At 37.8% G+C, this 14,569-nt stretch overlaps 1 protein-coding gene across 2 annotated transcripts in view; it reads left to right on the forward strand.

The window, feature by feature from the left end:
* dnmt3bb.1 (DNA (cytosine-5-)-methyltransferase 3 beta, duplicate b.1) overlaps window positions 1-11,929 on the forward strand; it is a 45,080-nt gene extending 33,151 nt beyond the window's left edge. Inside the window, exons 9-22 of one of the 2 annotated variants that reach the window (XM_067527997.1) lie at window positions 1,734-1,875; window positions 1,970-2,092; window positions 2,771-2,815; window positions 2,940-3,019; window positions 3,861-3,973; window positions 4,130-4,313; window positions 5,188-5,272; window positions 5,392-5,537; window positions 6,960-7,050; window positions 7,239-7,387; window positions 7,511-7,596; window positions 8,178-8,247; window positions 8,437-8,507; window positions 8,741-11,929. In XM_067527997.1, the coding sequence (XP_067384098.1) occupies window positions 1,734-1,875; window positions 1,970-2,092; window positions 2,771-2,815; window positions 2,940-3,019; window positions 3,861-3,973; window positions 4,130-4,313; window positions 5,188-5,272; window positions 5,392-5,537; window positions 6,960-7,050; window positions 7,239-7,387; window positions 7,511-7,596; window positions 8,178-8,247; window positions 8,437-8,507; window positions 8,741-8,882 (1,527 nt within the window). In that variant the 3' untranslated portion in view covers window positions 8,883-11,929. Of the gene's footprint in view, window positions 1-1,733; window positions 1,876-1,969; window positions 2,093-2,770; window positions 2,816-2,939; window positions 3,020-3,860; window positions 3,974-4,129; window positions 4,314-5,187; window positions 5,273-5,391; window positions 5,538-6,959; window positions 7,051-7,238; window positions 7,388-7,510; window positions 7,597-8,177; window positions 8,248-8,388; window positions 8,508-8,740 lie in introns of both variants that reach the window. The other variant, XM_067527995.1, reaches the window with a different exon arrangement.
* Window positions 11,930-14,569: the final 2,640 nt, after the last annotated feature.

A 14,569-nucleotide genomic window follows, 5' to 3' on the forward strand; every position in this document is an offset into this window, starting at 1 on the left:
AGTACTAAGAGGATTTTCTATTCTACAGACTGCACATGTACCATTTTAGCCTGACAAAGTTAGAAGAATGTCAGAATGCCTGTGCATGTCTGAAAGGAGCTTTAATGTGAGTAGTACCAAACTATACCAGTAGCTGTTTGCAACATGGCTCGACATACAGCAGCAGCACAGAACATCGTTTGTGTGAGTGTCTGTGTGTGTGTGTCTTGAGAAGGTGTCACTCGCTGATTTTGTTTCATCGTCTGTAAAAACATGCAGTGGTTTTTCTGCCAAGAATGCGCTAGTTCACTGGAAGTGCATTTACACATGTTTACACCAAAACATCGTTTTTTTGGTTTGTTTGTGTTGTAGAAAGGCTGTCTTTGTGTGTGTGTGTGTGTGTGTGTTGGCTCGCTTAAAGGCATCTAGTTGATGTGTGTTTTTGTCTGTTTTGTTTCCCATTGTCCCTGTTCTTTTTTACTTTAATTTTAACAACACTCTTTAATCATTGCTGCAGTTTGGCAGTATTTGTTTGTTCTTGCTGGATACAAGACATCAGCTGCTCAACAGTCTGTGGTCATTGTTGATTCTCCCCTTCATGATGTTCTATGCAGTTTCAGTAGCAGACAGATGTGGACTGCAGGACCAGTCAAGTACACACTCTGTGTCTGTAAAGCCAATGTGTCTGTTGTGGTATATGCAGAATGAGGCTAATGCCTCATTCAAACATCCACTGGCTTCTCAACAAATGACTTTGCTTTGCTGACAGCATGTCTCTCTAAAATCTCAATATACAAACCTGGTTTTCCAAAGGACCTCAAAGTGCCCTTGTGGATGTATTCATCACAGTACCGTGACAGTTTCCCAAACACACAAAGAGTGTTTTCCACCCTTTGCCTTTATGCACTAAGATTTCCCCAGAGTCCCTCAATCTGCTCACATTATGATGATAGTGAAAGATATAAATTTGCAATCTTGAGTTCAGAAATGTTTTATTTTTTAAGCTCAAGAAGTTATTTATCATAGGGCTGAGACCAAACATATCTTTTGCTTGTAAAGACTGAGCCTTTAGCGGATCCTCCTTTTATACCCAATCATGAAAAAAATCACAGTTTACCAATTAACATGCTCCAATCATCCAGAACACTATTACTGGAAGACTTTATAGCGTTTTCAGACCTGTGTTGGTAATGCACTAAATCTAAAGTTCAAACACTAAATCAACACTAAATCTAAAGTTTCTGTGGTGGAAATTTAGTCTTTTTGTTGTAAATGGTCAAATTATTTAACTCCAGATTGATCTTTTATCTTTAAAGGTTTCTGATGTTTTAAATGGCTTTTCAAGAGTTTGCAGTGAAGCTTGTGAACAACCTTTTTATTTATTTCTACAAGAACAAACCAAACTTTTATTTCCTTTTATTGTATTGTCATTTCTGTTGCTGTATCTTTTATGCACGAACATTTCTCATGTCTTAATTTCACTTCATGTCAACAACTATTTAGTGTAGGTTTGTGAATGTTTGCACTGTTAAAAGGTTGAGATGAACCTATATGACTATAAGTGTTTCCTTCAATATCTGTGGGTGTGGTTTGTTGGAGGCCTTATTTTATATATATATATATACACACACTGTGTGTAGGTATTTATATATATATATATATATATATATATATATATATATATATTCTAAAGTTTTCTATCACTTTAGTTTCGCTTAATTTTTGCCATCACCTTCTCTCCCTCTCTCACTCAGATGGCCAGTACACGAGCAGAGAAGACATTTCCTCCCTGTGAATCGGACAATCCAGAGGACCAGGTCAAACCCATGCTGGACTGGGCCAATGGCGGCTTCCTGCCCAAAGGAGAGGAGGGGCTCAAACCTACACACAGTGCTGGTGAGCGAAACAGCAGAATCCGAGCCACACGGTGATCATCACAGAATAGTTGCACATTGTGTCTCACAATCTGTTTGCGTGGGTCCCCCTGCAGACGGTAGCCCTCTGGACCACCAGGTCCTCGACGTTTCTTTGCCAGAGTATTTTCCCAGTGCAAAGCGGACCAGAGTCAGTCTCTTTAAGGGCAAGGCTGCCCCAGAGGAGTCCTACAGCAGAGGTAGAGGTCAAATTCATTTAACAGTTTTCATAGGCATAAGTATTTTGGACAAATATGCTTATTGCAATCTGAGTTTATTTTCTATGACTTTGTGAGGACATTTGACTGTTATCAGTAGTCAGGGGTTCCAGCGTCACCCCAGCAGTAAGATAATGTATTATTTATTTAAAGATCATAACACACTAAGCTGGTAGTCAGAGGTTGGCCAATGCTTAGTTTTGGGGTCTTTCCTGCACTTTCGGCACAAGTCAGCCCCACATCTGTTGCTTTTAGACCTGCCGCTAAGAGAGACCAACCTGCACTTAGTGAATTGGTTCACGTGAGAGACCATGAGACACAACAGTATTAAGAATGTCAGCTCAACTTGTAACTACTTATCAGACACATTGTCAATTGGAAATTGTACTAAAGCATCTGTGGTAAGCCAAGGTTGTGGAAAAATGCTAAATAGCACCGCTTTCATTAGTTTTGTGCTTTCTTTTGGCTGAAGCAACACAGATGAACTAACAGGACAGTTTTTGATATTTTTGATTACCTTTAATTTTGTTAGCAGTAGTTTTATTTTGTTGAGAGTGCTGTGTTAGAGAAGAGAGTGGACACTGTGTTTGAGTTTGGACATTACAAAAACAGTTTGTACGGGAATTTGTCATGCTTTTTTTACACTGTTCATTTCCACAGAGCAAATGGCGAATGAAGTTCTGAAGAATAAAAGAAGTGTAGAAGGTAACGTTTTACACTCCCATCACTTGTTTGGCTGGACCGTTGGGAATGAATAACTGTCATTTCTTTGTATTTTGGGGGGGCTGATGATTCATCTGTGTGTGTCTTTGCATTTGTATTTTGGCAGAGTTCTGTCTGTCTTGTGGAAAGATGAGAGCAGCAACTTTCCACCCATTATTTGAAGGAGGCTTGTGCCAAACGTGCAAGGTAGAGCGATACAAATGCCTTTTCATTTCTCTGTCATCATAACCTTGTCTCAAAATCCCGAACCCCTTTAAACTAAATCCAACACTCATTAATAAGATACAGTCATAAACACAAGTATTAGAAGGAATAACAAACATGTTTGTATACTTTACTGGAAGGAAAATGTTCAAGTACAGGTTCTTTATGGTAGATGTTAATTTAAATAAAATGAAAGTGTCTGTAGGGGATATTCAGTATTCACATGCCAGCGCGAACCAATGAGTTGGGGGTGTCTGCAGGGAGAATGGCAGGAGATGAGAAGAGAGGCCAAAGTGAACAGGGCTGAAACAGGAATCATTACAGATAATTGCAACTCTTCCTCCTTCTCCGATTATTTTTCTTACCTAGATTTTACATAGCGAGCGACACTGTATGTTTCTCATTGGTCACAAAGCAAACTTGCCTGAGACAAAAACAAGATGTGAAATGAGGTAAAGAAACATGAGGTAATAATAGTGACTCCTCACTTCCCCCAGGTGAATTATCTCTTTTCCTTTTACTTTGGTGTCATTACACTTCAGAGGCAAATGTACATTTAGTGAATAACTATAGTTACTTTTTCGGAATATGTTTTATAAAATCAAAGTTTATTCATCCCGGTGTGAAATTTACAGCTTCCCAGCTGTAGGAAAATTCAGTCACGTTCTAAATTTTACATTCAAACATGTGATCATCCAATCAGTGTATAAGATTGTCGCAGCTGCAAAATTAAAGTGATGAACACAATAATTGGCGATTATAATCCAGTAATATCATATTTGTTGATGTCTAATTGTGTGTGTGTGTGTGTGTGTGTACTTAGGACGTGTATCTGGAGATGTCCTACATGTATGATGATGACGGTTACCAGTCTTACTGTACCATTTGCTGCGGAGGTCGAGAGGTTCTGCTATGTGGCAATGCTAATTGCTGCAGGTCAGACACACATAAAGAAACAACACATACAGTCCACTAAAGGATAGTGTCCAAACTGTGCATGTGAGAGATCTGTAGAGTTAAAGTTAATCCCACCCATGCAACTTCTGCTTCTAGGTGTGTATGTGTCGATTCATTATACTGCTTCTCCTCCAGGTGTTTCTGTGTGGACTGCCTGGACATCCTGGTTAATCCTGGAGCATCTAACAATGCTCGGTATCTGGACCCATGGCGTTGCTACATGTGCCAGCCCCCACTGCAGTACGGCATCCTTAAACGGCGGCATGACTGGAGTATCAAGCTGCAGGAGTTCTTTGGCAATGACAATGGACAGGAATTTGTGAGTAATCGTGTGTTTTTCTGTAAGTAACTGTTAAAACAATGAGTAACATCTGCTTAATATTCGCCACAGAAAGTGGGCTTTATCCTATCATCATAGTAATTCAGAGCTATTTCTTCCACACAATAGGAAATTAATTGTAAAACAAATTATGCTAATTATAAAAAGTAACAGTATTTATTAGTCGTTTTTCATCCTGTAATATTAGAGGCAGTGATAAGTTGAAATCTCATTCTTCTCCCCTCTGGATTGAATATTTAAATAGCGAATTTGCTGCTATTAAAAACATGCATGTTCAAATCGAGTCCAGACAGAGATTTGTGTTATATAGAAATATGGTTCAAAGAAGTCTACCAACGCTAACATATTCATGGTTAAAACAGCCCAATAATGACTGGTAGAGATGGGATGTCACTCTCTTTTTACAACTTGTAATGTCTGAAAACACATAAATCATGAATGCATATGCTATTTAAAACACATTGAACTTTGCTACTGTTAATGGTTTTCAAGAAATGAACAAAAGAATACAACTGCAGTGAGAAAAACAACATCAATTCAAAGGCACACGAGCTCAATAAGTAGAATGGCAAGTACTTGCCTAAAGAAATTTGACTTGATTTTTGCTGATAACATTAATAATTGAGTCCAAAAGTCCAAATACCTTCAGCAAATCATGACAAAACAACAACCATAAATCGATAAATAAAAACCAACAACGAAGAGACTTGGCGTCAAAAATCAACAGGTAAAGGTGCAGATCATTTTCAAGATTTTAACCACTTCTATACTGACAGGCCACTGCGTAATCCAACTTTACACATTTTCCTAAAGTTGTTGTTATTTTCCTAATAATTCCCCCCATATTTTCCAGGAGAAACCAAAGATTTACCCAGCAGTGCCTGCAGAGCAGAGACGACCAATCAGAGTTCTGTCCCTGTTTGACGGCATTGCCACTGGTGAGAATATGTGTGCGTGCACGTGTGTGTGTGTGTGTGTGTAAGGATGATGACACAAGCAGAAAGTAAACAATTTCACGTTTCATTTCTCTAAAACATATTTGTGTTTGTGTTCCCAGGGTACCTGGTCCTAAGGGACCTGGGCTTTAAGGTGGATCAGTATGTGGCATCAGAGGTGTGTGAGGACTCCATCTCAGTGGGTGTTGTGAGACATGAAGGAAAGATTGACTACGTCCATGATGTCAGGAACATCACCAGGAGAAATGTAAGGAAGGAAAATTCCGAATAAGAATCCACAGTATTAATAGTATTCTGCCATCAGAAACTTACCAACTCAATATGCTGTAGTGGTTCTACTTATTAATGGGAGGAATGTTCCCTCTGTCAGCTCTTCAAAGTCTCAAAATCCAGACATTTCATTCATTAAATCTCGCTCACTCTCTCTCACCCACACATACACACACACACCCACACACACTGTGACTAACAAGTGAAAGGGTTCCAGAGGGTATTTACAGAGAATGAAGCTTCTCTTTGTCCTCGACTTAGAACCACGTCATTGCAGCTGCCAGCCTGTGTGTGGTGTGTGTCTGTGTGGTGTGTGTGTGCATGGATGAATTAGGGACCGTTTACACCCCAGCTCTCTGTTAGCTTTTAGAGATTATTAATGGCACCCCACCTCCACCTCCTGTCGTCTTTTCATCTCTTTTTTGTCCTCCACTCCCTCTTTCTTATTTCTTCTTTTCTCCTCATGTCTTTCACTCCTCTCTTTCCATATTGTCTTCAGTGAAAGGAGTCATGTGCAGGAGGAGGGAGGGTTTTGTATGCCAAAGGGTCAAAGTAGACAAAGAGTGAGCAGATGTTTAGATGGTGGGCTAAATTAGTAGTTGTACTTTGAGTTAATAGTAACTGACTAGTAAACTGACAAAATAGAATCAGCAGTTATTCAATTCAATCAATCGGTTATTTTTAGGTAGCAATGACATTGTGAGTGTTAAATATTGTTGTTTTCTTGGCGTCCTCTTTTTTTAAACTGAACATTGATTTGGATATTTTGTAGTATTCTCAGACATTTTATAAACACAAAAAATCCATCCGTTCATGGATCTAATATGGAGAGAACTGTCACGCAGCTCGAAGAATATTTGGACAATTATTTTTTTCTCTGCTCTATATATTATCTCTGTGTATGATCTTTATTTATTCCATTCATCCCTATATTTGATTTTAATGTCAGATATAGCACCTTGTTTTAATTTTAATATACTTAATATGGTGAAATTATTGTGGACAACTGCTACATTCAAGGTGATGCTAGTTTGAGGTTCAGTATTGTCTAAGGACATTTAATCAGAAAAAATCGAGCAATAATCTTGTGCTTTGCGGCCAACTCTTTACCCAACTGAGCCACATATTTAAAATATATTTATTGACTTTGGAAAATACTTGAAACAAATATTGAACCAGTTGAACTGATAACTACCATTCATTTAAAATGAATCCTGCATAAAATTACAATCTGCAGGCATAAAAGAATCTTTTATATCTATTGGATTAGTTTAGGCACTAAATTCTCATCGTTAAAGAATATACATATTTACCATCCATGATTTTGTTCTTTCTTGTGCTCACACAGTAACTGTCTCTCCCTCAGTCTAACACTAGATGACACTGTTGTCTCTGTCAGATTCAGGAGTGGGGTCCGTTTGATCTGGTGATTGGGGGAAGTCCCTGCAATGACCTCTCTATTGTCAATCCTGCCAGGAAAGGCCTTTATGGTAAGTAACAGCCAGATGAAATGGACTGTCCTTTACATTATAGTTAAGCTTTAAATGAAATAAAAGTAATAATGCATATGTAGACTGAGCACTGTCTACACTGTCAGATCTATTAGGGAGATCTTTACTGAAGGATTTGTGTAGGCAGCTAATGATTTTTGGACACCAATTACGTTCTGTTGTTTCAGAAGGAACAGGGAGATTGTTCTTTGAGTTTTACCGTCTGCTGAGCGAGGCCAAGCCCAAAGAAGGAGAAGACCGTCCGTTTTTCTGGATGTTCGAGAATGTGGTTGCCATGGGCGTCAACGACAAGAGGGACATCTCACGGTTCCTGGAGGTGAGTCACACAAGGTGTAGAGCATAGGCAGCTGATATCTTAATACAGGTACGAGGGATGTATACCAGGAGAAATACTTCAGTTCGTCTTCTTAGACAGTGTCTAAGAATTGTTTTCCTGCAGTGCAACCCTGTGATGATCGATGCTATCGAGGTCTCTGCTGCTCACCGTGCCCGATACTTCTGGGGAAACTTGCCAGGAATGAACCGGTAGGTAAACACATCACCTCAAAGAAACATTGACATGTGTGACTTCTCAGTGGTGGTGCATTTTGGTGTCAGTCATGAGCCTCTACCCAAAGTGGATGATCTAATTTTGAGATGTCACATTTAGCTTTGGTCTGCAGAATGAAAATCAAGAATTTTCTTGAAAAAAATACCGATTATCTTACTGTGTTTTAATGCCTGAATACAATTTATTAATTACTGATTTTGGAAACACAGTATTTGGGAATTAGAGAAAAATTAGAGATTTGATTTGGAGATAGAATCTTTTCTTTTTCCAAGTTACAAGGAAATAGACAAAACTAAAATAAAGTTGAATTGAATTAAAAATGAATTAAAACTAAACCTATGCAAAATCTTAATAACTTACCAAAAATGAAAATGTTTGGACAAAAATATCAGCTAATGCAGTATGTTTCACCTGAAGTATCTATGCTAACATCTGCAGCATAATCTACAAAAAGACCAAATCCATATTCTTTATGACAAATGCTGTGTATCATAACAGATCAAAACTGCGTATAGGACTAAATAATGTAATGATCCTATCATCCTCTCTATTTCAGGCCTCTGTGTGCCTCTGGGATGGACAAGCTGGAGCTGCAGGACTGTCTGGAGCATGGCAGAGTGGCAAAGGTTTGATATCGAGGCTACAGAATATAGAATAATTCAATGTTAAAGGGATCCGTAATATAATATATTTTACCCTCTGCAGCTCTTGCTTGCAAATTGGCTTTTTGAAGGTATTAGTTTTAAAGTATATTTGTTGTCTCGCAGTTTGGGAAGGTGCGTACTATCACTACTCGCTCCAACTCTATCAAACAGGGGAAAGATCAGCATTTTCCTGTCTTGATGAATGGGAAGGAAGACATACTCTGGTGCACTGAGTTGGAGAGGTAAGCAGGAAACACAGGCACACACACACACACAATAGTCCCTCTGCTCATTTCAATCATATACAGTCATATTCAATCAGTACATGCATGTATAAATCATATACATGTACTGTATATGATTTAAATAGTTAGAAAAAAGGTTTTAGACTGATGTTACGGGTAATATTTACAACTCAATCTTGTGGATTAATGTCGCTTTAATGCCATTAATATGTTGTGTTTGTCCCTTGCAGGATCTTCGGCTTCCCTGCCCACTACACAGACGTGTCCAACATGGGTCGTGGTGCCAGACAGAAACTCCTGGGCCGCTCCTGGAGTGTCCCCGTGATCAGGCATCTGTTCGCACCACTGAAAGACTACTTTGCTTGCGAATAGTACCCATCTGTCACTGGCAAACAGACACAACTTGTGAAAACACACCAGCTTTTAGAATGTGATACTGGCTCCAGGAGACATCAGCTACCGGCCAAATTGTGTAAAGAGCTGGAAATTATATCCAAGAAGGCAAATAGTCTTACAGTCACAGTTTCACAAAAAAAGTTGTTGTATCCAGCTATTTCTGGATTCTGGTGATGTTGTCCTGCAGCCTAAAACACATGTAACACACACTAACACAGGGATGCGCATATACAGCATAGGTGAGCATCTATGCTGTAGGTGAAACAGAGGGATGGTCCAAAGTGAAACTTCTGATGCATGATAGTGCAGCCACTCTGCCTCACTGTTTTTGTCCTCTTTAATGGAGGCCAGCAGAGTGTTTGGCTTCTCTGGAGGTTCAGCTGAATTGTTTTACTACTAATATTAAGAGGAAACCTGATTATATGGCCTTTGTTTTAAGTTGATGACAATTTGTAAAACATTAATAACAGGACAGTGTTAGTGGTTCAACTTTTAAGTGTCTCTGTATCAGGCAGTTTTAATTAGTGCAAAATATTTCAGAGGTGCCTTATCCCTCCATTTAACCGATGATCAACATCGTGGCTGTTATTCAAACCCTTTTAAGCTCAGTCTAACAAAGTCATACAATACAATAGACGGTCCTGCTCCTTTTGTGGGCCCGCTGTTCTGCCAGCCTCAGTGTACTTTCTAAATAAATAAGAGGCAGAAGAAGACCCAAACATGATCCTGGGCATTATGTCATAATTCAAGGACAATAGAAAGCTACAGGTGTTAGTGTTAGTGGTAGTGTTTCTTAAAAAAAAGCAATGAAAATACTGCTCTCTGGAAACATACATTGACTGACCATAAGCTAAAATGGGATCAGGGCAGGATTTGTTTTTATATAGATTTAGATTTTCTTTCTGTTTGTGGTAACAGCAGCAATTTTACTTTGTGTCTTTTATTAAGAGACAATTTCACAAGTGAATTCCTTAGTTAAAAAGAAGATTATATAAACATGTTTTTGTATAGTAGAAAACATTGAACTATACTGTTTTAATGTCACAGTGACATATCCCTGATAGCTACATACAAATACTTGAAACGAAGCCAATGCAAAAACAGACATATAAATAATGGTGTTTTTGTCTTTTGTCAACTTCTCCAGACAACTGAGAAAGGACGCGTGATGGCATTTATCCTACTGTAGAGGATTATATACTATTTCTAAAACAAAATTGTTTACGTTTACTGTAATAGCTTGACGCCAGTCTCCATGCAAAGATGATCCTGGTTAAGAAAAGCTGATTTCAATCCAAAAAAGAGTGATTTATCACTGTGTGTAAATGTGGTTTTATAGCTGTTTCTAGTTTAGATAGAGAGAAACGTTTTGTGAAACACTGTTGAACACGTAATTTTAGTAAAACCAGCACTGACAAAGTTTTGTTTAAAGACGTTTTTTGCATGCCAAGAAATTTTACATAATGAGTGTCATGAAAATCATCTCAAAGATGCTGGTTAATACTTTTAATAGGTTTTTATGGTCCTCTTGCTTCAATATACAGCATGTTTGAATAATTGAGGTAATTGAGATTAAAGGGCGACTTTACTGATCTTGCTTTCTTAACTTGCTTCCTATGGTTCAAGTTCAAATGATGCCATCTGAAGGTTTTAAGTTCACATGACTAAGAAGACTATGTCCTCCAAAGTACTACAGTAATTAGAGTGATAACTAAAAGACTTGTCTGGATACGTTTTCAGTTAGATGGGAGAAGGGTTTTTATAGAGGAACATTAAATTTAAATGCTAAATTTGAAATTAAACAAGAATTATTAGAAGCATGTTTAAAATCTGTGAAGTTGGCATTTTAATGTCTGAGTGGGAAAAAAATTGATCCTGATTGTGTAGTGTGTGGTCTGCATTACAAGCCAGAAAAAATTGTTTCATGTGAGACCTTAACCAAGTTATTGGATTAATGTAGATCTTTATCAAGGCGTAAACTTCGCAGTAACATTTCTGCAGCTTTTTGCCTACAATTACATGCCATGATGTTTTCTTAAGTGTAACAACATTTAGACCACAGAGCTTAATTTGGCAAAATCTTTTATCAAGATGAGAGGAGTAGTGTAGTCTTTTCAAAGAACTGCTTTTTATTCTTTTAATATAACTGGAAGTTTTTTTTTTTTTTATCCTTTTTGCTGTCACCAAATCAAACTAAATGGGCATTACCTCAGACAAAAGGGAAACTGTACATCGCTCCTTCGATAGGATCTCTGTTCTGTGAATATACTGTAGCTCTCTGCTCCTGCATAAATGTGTGCCCTGTATATAAAGCTTGTATTTGACTACTAGAACTGTTTTTACACCATGTTTCACGTACTGTATCAATGGAAAGGTTTACAAGTGCTTTAACTCTCTGGTTTGACCAAGAACTATTATTTTTTTAAGATAAAATGCACAAGCCTTCGTAAAGAACTATTTTCTTTTGTGTTTAAATGTCCCATTCCTTTTGAAATGCTCTTCTATGGTGCTCAAAAGCCCCTTTAAGTGCTAACGGGACCTGTTTTTTAATAACTTTTACAGTCTGACCCTTTAAAAAAAACAAACGTTTCCTTTTTGTAACAGCTCCTATAAGCCTATTTAATAATCACATACAGTATATATTAACACAGTATAACGCTTTCTTGAAATGTGTAACACAATATAGAGCATATTAATCTAACATTTTTCTGTGTTTAGATGTAAACCTTATGTGTGTATTTTTAGTTTTGAGCTCGAACAACATTGTATCTGACATAGTTTAGCTATTTTACTGTAACCCTTGTTGTTTTGTTTCATCAGATTCACATTTGAGGATTTTTTTTCTTTTGTTTTGTCTTTCTATGAATCTCAAGTGCAAACACTTTTCAAAAGAACAGACTTTGCTATTTTTATACTACATTTGAACACTTAGTGAAAAGCATTGATGTGTTTTTATGTTTGTGTACTTTCTATAGAAACCTATATATAATTTCTACTCAATAAAACACAGCTTGGCTGCTAAATATGAACATGTCCTGTTTGAAATGCTAACAAGCCTGTGTGCATAAGGGAGAATATTTCTCCTGGGGTTGAAAGGGCTGAAGAGGTCAATAATATTGCTAAAATATGTTATGTTATGTTTTGTTTCTGTTAACAATTTCCATAATGATCTCTTACAATGTAGGATGACTTTTTAAAAATCTCTACTGCCTCTAAAGTTGAACACTGCTTATCTGCCAGATTCATAACAGAAAGTAAGTAGTTACAGTGGGTTTCTCTAAAGTGCAAAATGACCTCAAGCCTCTTGATACACTACAACATATACAAAAAACACACTGACAATTATCGAGTATCAGCCCCCAAGTTCTAAAAAAGTTGGAACAACACATAAAACATAAAGCAATGAATTGCAATTCATTTGAAAAGTACTTTTGATTGTACAAAAGCCACTTTTAGACTTTTTCTTGTATAGGGGCAAGAAAAGAAGTTACAAAATAGTAAAAAGAAACACCTGGTGAAACATCTTCCAATCAATGAGATTGATTGGCAAGGGTCAGTATCATGATTTAGGTAAAAAAAAAAAAATAGCATTAGAGAGAAGCTGGGTCTTTCACAAGTAAGAACTGAGCGAGGTTCACTACTCTGAAAAAGGGTCGGAAAATAGCTAAATCAATAAAAGACATACTCAGAGTTAAATGTTATTTATTGCTAAAATGTCACAACAAGAGTGATAGGAGTAATTTTATGTAACACTGGTGGTGGTGTTGTTGATGAAGATGTGGCTCATATATGAGTCAGAATACCAAGTAAAGGAATTGTGGGATGATGATTCTTGAAGATGTGGATGGAGCAGGAATCTGTTTGTGCAGGACCATTGTCATGGTAAAGGACACAGGAACCCTGTTCTGATATAAACATGTGGCAGGTTAAAGAGGTTTGCTTCAGCCCAACAGGGAGGAACAGACTGGAAAATTTGACAGCTATGAGAGTACTGGCTCCCAGAGACTGTGAACCTGATTAGTTAATAGAAGTGAAACACCATCAGCCAGCTGATGCAACTTAGAAGTGGAGAGAGGAAAAGATACAGGTGTGGTAAAAGAGAGAGGATGACTGCTTTTAGAAGAGTGTCTTCCCGGTTGCACTTTCACTTTGCTGCATTTCAAGAATTTAAATTATAACATTAGCCATATATTCAAAAATTAACCATATTTTCAAAAATCGCCATACACATATACCCACCATGAACTGTCTCTACTCATGTTTAGTGTAGTCAGTCTACAGCCTGAATTAGCTCATTGATCTGTGTCCTAGACGTCTCTTGTCCAAAAAAGAGCCAGACACACTGCTCCACTTAATGACGTTTCTTCATTTGGATTAGGAAATTTTTAACATATGTTGCCTCAGATACTCTGAATCACTGTTGCTTTGTACAGCTGTCTGAAGTGAAACAGTCAACCATCCACTCCACTCCTGGTGGAATTACGGCAATTCAGAGCAACTGGGTAAATATAAAAATTTCTTCAAATGTGTTAACGACCCATTTTTAGATTAGGAAACATGTTAACGGTGGAGCGGTGTGTCTGGCTGATTTGGCTTAAATAGTTTCTATTTCTGGACAATGAAGAGTGTACAGCATAGCTCAGTCAGAGTTTGGTTGTGCCAAACTTCTTCCATTTGAGAATTATGAATCCAGTGTGCTCTTGGGAACCTGTAGTGCAGTAGATTGTAGCCCCCCCCAGATCTGCCCCTTTTAATAATCCTGTCTCCTAACTTTGCAGGCAGTTCCTTTGACCCCAATGGCTTTTGTTCTGATACAGTTTGTCATCTGTGAGGCCTTAGAGATCTGGGTGCCGGTACAAATCTGGTCTAAACAATTTATTTTACCACAGCTGGACTCCAGTCAACGTGTAGAAACATCTCAGCAATAATCAGGAGCTAAATTTCAAGTGCTGTTGCCAAGAGTCTAAATACCTATGTACATGTGATATTTCCATCTTTTCTTTTTAACAAATTTACAGACATTTCTAAAATGTCAAAGTTATCACTTTGTCATTATCAGGTCATTATCAAAAACGTGACAACCCTAGAAGAACCATGTAGAACCATGTGGGCTGGGCTTTCAAATTGCATTACAAATAATTAAAAATCTAAATATCTAGTATTTTTATTTATCCAACGTCTTGGGAGTCACTTAATGTTATATTAGTTGAACGATTACTTATATTGAACCATCAAATTAATTATTGTAACAGTAAGACATAACTTCTCGCCTGTAAAATGTGACTCCCTTTTGCTTAGAAGTGATATTTTCTTTCTTAGAGCATGAAAAACACTCGGGGTTTTCTTCTCTGTAAAATGGCCAGAAAAGGTCAGAGCCCTGATCGAGTATGTTACCGGGGCAGATGCATTTTACAACACCTGACCCCTCACTAATTCATTTGTTTTTGCTATGGACCGAAACACTTTAGGTAAAGAATCAAAAGATGATGGGTGAAGTTCAAAATTTCTGCTTTTTTGACAGGATGTTCTGTACACCTAGATCCTTTAAAACAGGGGTCCCCAACATGGTGCCCGTGGGCACCAGATAGCCCGCAAGGACCACATGAGTAGCCCGCGGGTCTGTTGTAAAAAATAGCTCACCATAGCACCTAGTTGTTGAACGT

Source organism: Channa argus, chromosome 13 (assembly GCF_033026475.1).
Source record: "Channa argus isolate prfri chromosome 13, Channa argus male v1.0, whole genome shotgun sequence".
Lineage (NCBI taxonomy): Eukaryota > Metazoa > Chordata > Actinopteri > Anabantiformes > Channidae > Channa > Channa argus.